Source organism: Tasmannia lanceolata, unplaced genomic scaffold (assembly GCF_043159265.1).
Source record: "Tasmannia lanceolata isolate RefF3 unplaced genomic scaffold, GAP_Taslan_0.1 ptg000018l, whole genome shotgun sequence".
Classification (NCBI taxonomy): domain Eukaryota; kingdom Viridiplantae; phylum Streptophyta; class Magnoliopsida; order Canellales; family Winteraceae; genus Tasmannia; species Tasmannia lanceolata.
This window is the reverse complement of record NW_027518695.1, coordinates 18,068,110-18,076,082: the sequence shown is the minus strand read 5'-3', so window position 1 is coordinate 18,076,082 and position 7,973 is coordinate 18,068,110. Positions and strand designations below refer to the sequence as shown.

The window sequence follows — 7,973 nt, the reverse complement described above, 5'->3', positions numbered from 1 at the left end:
GAGTCCCCCGAGTTTTAACCACCGGGTCATGCAAAGTAGAAGATTAAGGGAGATGATTTTCACACACACACACACGCTGTAGGATAGTGCGCCCCCCTTTTAACGTTAATTGTGGACAGACTTTAACACTTTTGAAGTCAAAAAAGAAGGCCGGGGGGGGGGGGATGATCTCCAATTCAAGTAAACCCACAAAAGAAAAAAGAGAGAAGAACAATCACTTATGTATTTATTGTAAATAAGTATGCATGTTTAAAGTTGTAAAAGAGATATTTGTACAAGTTTAAACATTTTAAAAAAAAAAAACTACAAATTCTATCCATCAACAATTATACTTTTAGAAGGAAACAAAATGAGATGAGGTAAAAACAATAGATGCACTTACTTACCAAACAGTTGCCTTCGCCGCATGCTAGGCTTGGCTCGCGGATTCAATGGCTTGATGTTCACAATCTCATCAATCAAATCCTTGAAAATCAACCTCTCAACATCCAACACCATACCCGACATCTCCTTCTGAAAATCTGTCAAGTTCTCTCCCCAATTCATCATATCATCCCTTAAGATGGATAGGAACCAGTCATCATCATCTTCAAGGCTGCTCTTCATGCCGTAAGCTTGGAGCCTATCAATCTCAGAAAACAATTCTCTCAAAAGCTGATACTGGGTAGCATTTGTAAGCTTATCAGGTCGGAGCCATGGCTCGACCTGACCCACCAACACTAGTTTCCTAGTGAGAATTTCATTGACTGTGTCAAAAATGAGCTTTCGATGGACCTTCTCCCTGTCATGTTTCGAATGTACGACATTTCCATGTTTGGTTGTTTGTTCAAGGACGAAGAACAAGTCTGGGTTGATGGGGTGACCCGATGGGTGGAGCTGACTTTGTGTTGGGCTGGAGGTGAAGTCTATGAGTAGAACACCAGATGCTAGCAGTATCTCAGAGACATATCTGTGATCGGGGCTCATGTTTTGACATATAGATGCGATGTGATCTGTAGTAATGTTCTTCAATTTCTTGTGATTGATTTCAGAGCTGAAATTGTCTGGCATTTTGTTGGACAAGGGGTCAAGACTCACTAGGTCCCGGCCATCTTCACCATAAGTGTCATTGGGATTTCGAGTCTCATCATCTGAAGAAGAAAATTCAAAGATATGCTAAGAGTTTATTTATTTTGTATATATGAAAACTGACATTTACACACATAGTGTATCTTCTTATAATGTCATAGCACCATATGAAAATATTGGTCGTGGGGTTGTAAGAATTTTGGGTTTTCATTGATTGCCGGCCCATGTACAATGCGGGTTGATGAGATTACTAATGTGAGATTGCCATGTAAACCCAATCAAGGAGGTAATTATGAGGGAAGATTGGGTATTCAGTGCACAATAGTTGAATAAGATATAGCTAGTTAGTGTAGGCCTAATCACATGAGGCTAAGATGGTTCATTAGATAAGCATGGTTTAAGATATTTTATTTGATCTAAACCATACACACATAACTATAATACAATCTGAATTTATAACCCAAAAAAGTGCTTGACGCTCGAAGCTTTTGATGGAGATTGTACGACGAGAAGAGATTTTCCACTACCTCTCTTTTGCTTCACAATACTTGCAATGGGGCTAGATGTGTATCTGCTGCAGAGTTGTGGGGACCAATACCTTGTATGACCAGATCTGTTAAGAGTTCTGCGCATCATGAACTCTTAACAGATTAAGCCATGTTGTCCTTGATTTTAAGATCCATACTTGTCTGATAAATCACCTTAACCTAATGTCATTAAGCCTACACTAAGCATCCATATCTTATGTGGTAAGGTGCACCAAATACCCAATATACTTGCATAATCATTTCCTTGGGTTTACATGGTAATCTCATATTGTAATCTCATGAATTCAGAATGTACATGGGTCCACAATCAATGCGAGCCCAAAATTCCTACATTCTCCCACTTGGGCAGTCATTGACTGCAAGGGCAAAACCTTAGAACTTTTCCCGATTGGATTATACCTTTTGGCATAGAAAACTAATATGAATAATACCTTAGTATCATGATCCCGTCTAATATGATCCTAATAATGAATCATAGAGATCAATACCCCTCTTAATGGGTGCATGATCATTTTATGGTTACAAATATTAATAATATCATTCACATAGATGACTAACAAATATGGAATGTATAGTGTGCAAATATTAGTAATCTCAATCACATGGATCACGAACAAGTGTATAATATGGAATTACGTACTCTATGCGATTGTTTATGCAATATCCAAGATTAGTCCTCCTTTATGGTTTCTCACAAAACCATTTATGCTTCAAGTTCGAAGCCCATATATGTCTTGCAATAAGACTTGAATGCCTTTTAACCCAATATCCGCATGGATTTTAAAGACCATCAGCGATCCACATTGTTCAAGCAAAGGATATTGGGAATGTTATTAGTTTCCTGTCATATAACCAGTGTGTAATTTCTACAAGTGCCTACACTTTGTTATTCTATAAACATTTAAAATGTTTGAAACCTTACCTTTGAAAGCATTTGATATTCTCTTCACTGGAGAAGGCAGTAAATCTTCTTTGTAAAATGAAGCATCAAGAACAGAGATGGGGCTTGGTTGTTCGGGGCCAATCATTGTGAATTCTGCTGACAAACTATCTTTACTCAAACTTGACAGAGATTTCTGAAAGGGAAACAAACAAAAAAGAACAAATCCATTAACCAAGTGAACAGAAAATGAAGAACAAACATGAATGGATACTAAGCAAAAGCACACCTTTCTTAAGCTCGAAACCGTGTTATCGCCAACCTTGCCACATGGACTCTGGCTGCCTTTCTGGAAGAAAGCACAATTAATTACAGATCGGTCCACACTCGTCACTTCTATATCTGTCTGTGAGGCCAAGCTAACGTTGCTATCAGACCGCAGAGAAATCTCATCCCCTTGATGACTAGAATTTCTTGTTTCATTGCTGAACTCACTCAACTGGTCATCAATTTGCTGCACACGGGCTGATCTCAATCTTTGTCTGCCACCTGGCGAACCTGATTCTGATTGCTGCTTAACAGATTGCCTTCTGGGCTTGCTCAAATCTGACAAGGGTATTGGAGGACGAGATCTCTTCTCAGACTCAAGCTTTCTCTGCTGAGTCCTTGGGCTTAAAGAGCCTGAACTCCTTGATGGACTTCCAAAATCCTCTCTAGGTATTTGTTGGGTCCTAGATAAAGACTGTGTCGACCTTAATTGAGGTTTCTGTGAACTGTTTTCCTCATTTCTGCCGTTGGTTTTCTTCTCCATGGAAGTCAGAATCCGATTAGCAGGCTCTTTCGGACTAAGCTTGGGAGTCACATCCGTAGCCACACGGTTATTGACTATAACCTTTTTACTATCAACATAATCCCCAGTCCTAAACTTACGAAGACCTGAAGGAATGCCGGGCCTATCCAGAAATTTTGCTGGTTTCATAATTACAATTGGAGATTCAAAAGCCGATGTAGAACCATTTCCTTTGACGGGAGCAGAAATTGAGCGATTATTCAATGGATTGAGCCTGTTAGCTGATCTCATATTCTGATCATGGATACTAAAATTTTTCTGAACCATAATTTGGGAAGCTTGATCTTCATCTTTCTTGGACTCTAAAAGCCCCTTTGCTTGCATTGCATCCAGTATCTGCTTGAGGGCTCTGAGATCTTTATTAGATTGCTGAAACTCAAGCTCTTTCAACCTTTTCTCTATCTCAATATAGACAGATTGGGAAGTTGGTGATTGTTGATTGGCTTCCCGATTTCTGAATGCTGTTTTCTGAGTACGACGCCCGCTATCCTGCTGCCTCCATGGAGCAGTTTCAATGGGAAACTTTGAAAGAGAAATAGGTATCGCGATAGAGGCAGGACTTCTTAGTTGTAGCAAAACAGGATCATTGAGGGAACGCTTTGGGGATTGTGAAGTTCTATCTGGCTTGCTTTCTTCAGTGTGAGTTTTCACCAAACCCATCAGTCCCTGAGTAGCCGAGCTTGAATTGGGCAGTGCTTCCAACCCCATTAGTTTTGCGACAACACTAGGATGTCGCTTGTTACTTTCCAACTCTTGTGGATTCATAGCTCCATTATTATAATTTTTTTGGTCAGAATTAGTACTCCTTCGCAAATCCTTCAATACCGGGTTTGATTTAGAATCAAAGTTGGAAGACTTCATCGAACATTCTCTACTATCCAATGACAGTCTTGGGAGCTCTCTGAGTTTAGTGGTGGATTTGCAGGTGTCTCTGGAATCCAAAGATGACCGAGGTCTTTCTCTCCCATCAAATGAGAACCGAGGAGCGTCCTTTGATCCTGAATACAAAGATACATCTTTTGCTTCACATGAATATAGAGAAACATCTTTTCCATTTGTTGTAACTCCATATGATCCATCCAAAGATTTTGATAGATGTAAAGGCCTTGGGGAGTCTCTACGCTTCAGAACATTATTCACCCTCTCATCTCTGCTTGTGGTTTTGACTGATAGTCCATGTGTTTCTCTGTAGATGGAGTCCTTGACAATGTCCCGGATATCGAGGGATGGTCGTCTAGACCGAGCAGAATTGTTTGTTTGGTCCTTGCAAATAGCATACTTATTGGTTCTGTTATCGACATCTGAATTCTGAAACTTGTGCGAATTCCTTATGGACTTCTCGGGAAAAGTGGTCCGCTCGAAGAAGGGTGTCTCAGGTTGAGTTGGTTTGTTATAGTCAAGAGAAGAAAATGAAGAAGAACAAGATGAAGACGATAAAGAAGCTCTGGATGACTCGATAGAGGTTCGCTGATCTTCATTTGGATTCTTCCTCAAGCTTTTTTCCTGCAATCATAATTCACATTGGTTTCTGAGTTTGATTCATCTTAGTAAATGAAAATTTGCCGTTTTAATATAAAATCTATATTTGGACACAATACTCAGCCAGGCAAGATAATTCGCCAGTTTTTTAAAATCGTCTTATTGTGAAAAATCAAAGCAATTCTTACTGTTGATGTCTGTGGAGAACATGTGACCGCCTCTGCCCCAAAATTGCCGCTTTTCACGTGGGAACGCCCTATAACAAAATAAATCAATAATCAGTCTAGAGACAAACTTTGAAATATGAACGATGGGAATGACCGATAACAAAATAAAAATAATAATCAGTCCAGAAACAACCTTTGAAATATGAACACATTCAAATAAGAATTCCATTTTCCTATGAGACGTTTGAGGATGTTTTCTTCATTACTCCAGTTGCAAAACAAGGCACCAGTGCCCACCACTCGACACTAGATTTTCTTCGTAAAATGTTAGAATTCTATTTTGCAACAAAAGTTAAATACATAAATATGAAGATAACTCAATCAGTTAGTCACATACTAACATCTATATGGCTCAATCAGTTAGTAACATACTAACATCTATATGGCTGCATTAATAAGATGCTCTGATGATTTTTTTTAATGTCATAGCACTGAGGTTCTCTAAGTTTTCATCAATTCACAAACTAAAACTTGGTCTCACATTTAGGACCATTTTAGTTGATATAGTGGCAAACCTTTTTGCAGAGAACTTCCCAGATTGGCTACCAGCGCCTGGAGATGTGATTTCTTAGTAATCTCTAACATTTGTAGCAGGTGAGATTTTTGGGTTTTTTTTTGGCTTCGCTTTCCAAGGTAAGGCGGTAGGTCCCGCTCGTGTACTTCCGTATCCTACTAATAAATTTAAGGTGCCGGCCCAGGTTCCTAGATAAATTCTGGGTTAAAAAATAGCGGCAGATTGTCTCACTAAGCAAGCAGATCCATGTTAAAATGAAGAAGAAAAAAAGGCATCCGCCCCTTCAGTCGATAGTGAAAGATCAAACATACTATTTATGAAAAATATAGGCATTCTACCCCAGGCTCTAGAAGCATAAGATTTTATAATATTATGGAGTTAATATAGAAATCCGTGGTTGTTACAGAAGCTGTTACAAGCATGGTAACAAAGGCACTGTTTTTGGAAGCAGAGATTGACCGACTACCGACTGATCATGCCTGAGAAATGAAAGCTCCCAGGGATACTTAAAACAATAAATTTAGGTACCCATGTTGCAAATCAAAAAAGTTCAGTCCATGATGTATAAGGAGATAATCAGAAGCCCAGGGAACCATAAGGCCCTGTTCGTTTCAGATTGTTGAAGCCAATTGTGAGCCCCCAACCAATTATTGGACTCAAAATTAAACGTAATTTCGTGTCCAATAATAGGTTTGGGTTTGACAATCGGTTGTCACAATCTAAAACGAACAGGGCCTTAAGATCATGACAAACGATATTGTGTGCCAAACTGATTATTGGACTCAACATGATTATTGGACTCAACATGATGTTGAGTCCAATAATCAGTTTGGCACACAATATCGTTTGTCATAATCTTAAGCGAACAGGACATAAGAGCATTTCTATTAGATTATAAGACCAAGTAAATAGCATAATCATTTACAAAGGAGAACTAGAAAGTAAACCATGATTGGGAATTCTGCCAGAAGCTTACAAACAAGAAGAAAACATGTACTGCAATAGAACTTCATAAACTAACACAATTTCGTTAACTGTAACAGGTACCTGAAGGAAGCTTCTTGTGGTTCTGTCCATTGAGGCGTTTTGCAGTGAGCAAATGGTGGCGATCAAAGAGCTGAAAAATCCCAGTTATACATCCAATTTGCTTCTTCAAATCTGGATTTTCATCTGTTAATGCCTCTAGAATTTTCGCAGACATCTTGTCCTCTCTTCCTAATTTTCACAACCTAAAAAGTAAAAACCACCTTTGATTTTATCTCTCCTAAACCCTTACCCCCCAACTGAGAAGCTGGGGTTCTCAGAAACCTTATACCCTAACCCTAGCTTTTCTCTCTAAGATTTGCACACCCATAAACATAATTCAAGGTTTTATTCACCCTCCAAATTAAATCACTCCCGGAAATCTTGCAGTCACAAATTGGCACTATCCAAAGCAGGATTTGGGTCTATCCAAACTTAAATAAAAGTAGAAAATCAAATCTTCACAAATATAAACAGTAGATATCTGCATGCCCATAATTTGAATTTTCCATGATCCTCCATATCTCTCACAATCAGTTAAGATGCCCATATGTTTCAAACAAATTCCAAGTCAGCAACACTGATTGTTCAGTTTCTTTCATATCATTCTGAGGAGAGATTTCCTCTCTAAAACCCCAAAAAATCTCAAATCCCTTCACTAGGTCTCAAACCTCCAATACCCAAAACAAAATTTGCACAAACCCACAAGGAATTCTTTCTTGGGCTCCATAGAAATACTCAACATTGCTTTCTCTGCCAACCCAACAACAGATTTTTTTTCTGGGTTTTCAAAGAACTAGTCAAACCAATAGCAGGATCACATTCTATACAATCAAACATTCACCAATGCAAGAAGTTCTGCAGACCCAAGATGAGATGCTTGGTTGGGTTTCCTCAGAGAGGAAAATATAAAGTTAAAAAGATGCTGTGGTTGTTTTTTTTGTGGTTTCTTATGAATATGAATCTGATGAAGAATGAAAAAAAGCTGAGTGGGTTGTTTTCATCTAAGGATAGTAATAGATTTTATGGGAAGTTGAATGGATGTGAGAGTTTGGAAGAGGAAAATTTGGTGGGTCAGATGTGGTTTGTGTGTTCTCACATTTCCATGTGGGCTGATAATGTTGGCAAGTCTACAGCTGTCTGCTATATAAGCACATGAGGGGTGTCAGAACTAAGTGGATTAACGTTCTGGAAAGCCTGCAAAAACGAAATACCTTTTCTACTGTCAAATCCTTCTATTATCATTCCAAGATTCCTCCAAACAGTTCAACTCAATTCCTTAAAGTTACTATGTACCCATCAACAAAAAGGTCACTGATTCTGATCTCAATTAGAAGAATGACAATCAGAAAAGCCATTCATCACCAAAGAAAAAAAAAAAAAG

General features: G+C 38.7%; 1 protein-coding gene across 1 annotated transcript; it reads right to left on the bottom strand.

Annotated features, from left to right (window-relative positions):
• Positions 1-203: 203 nt before the first annotated feature.
• On the bottom strand, positions 204-7,704 carry LOC143850010 (protein LONGIFOLIA 1-like). Its single transcript, XM_077359350.1, has 5 exons — positions 6,614-7,704; positions 5,014-5,081; positions 2,786-4,849; positions 2,539-2,692; positions 204-1,130 (listed from the first exon to the last, which is right to left on the bottom strand). Exons 1-5 carry the CDS (start codon positions 6,765-6,767, stop codon positions 379-381), a joined length of 3,192 nt encoding a protein of 1,063 aa, XP_077215465.1. The 5' UTR covers positions 6,768-7,704; the 3' UTR covers positions 204-378.
• Between the last annotated feature and the right edge of the window lie 269 nt (positions 7,705-7,973).

Coding starts and splice junctions, on each gene's coding strand:
- LOC143850010 (XM_077359350.1), bottom strand. CDS start 6,767: ATGTCTGCGAAAATTCTAGAGGCATTAACAGATGAAAATCCAGATTTG. Junction 4,850..5,013: donor GTTCTCCACAGACATCAACA/GTAAGAATTGCT, acceptor TTATGATTGCAG/GAAAAAAGCTTGAGGAAGAA. Junction 2,693..2,785: donor CGGTTTCGAGCTTAAGAAAG/GTGTGCTTTTGC, acceptor TTTCCCTTTCAG/AAATCTCTGTCAAGTTTGAG.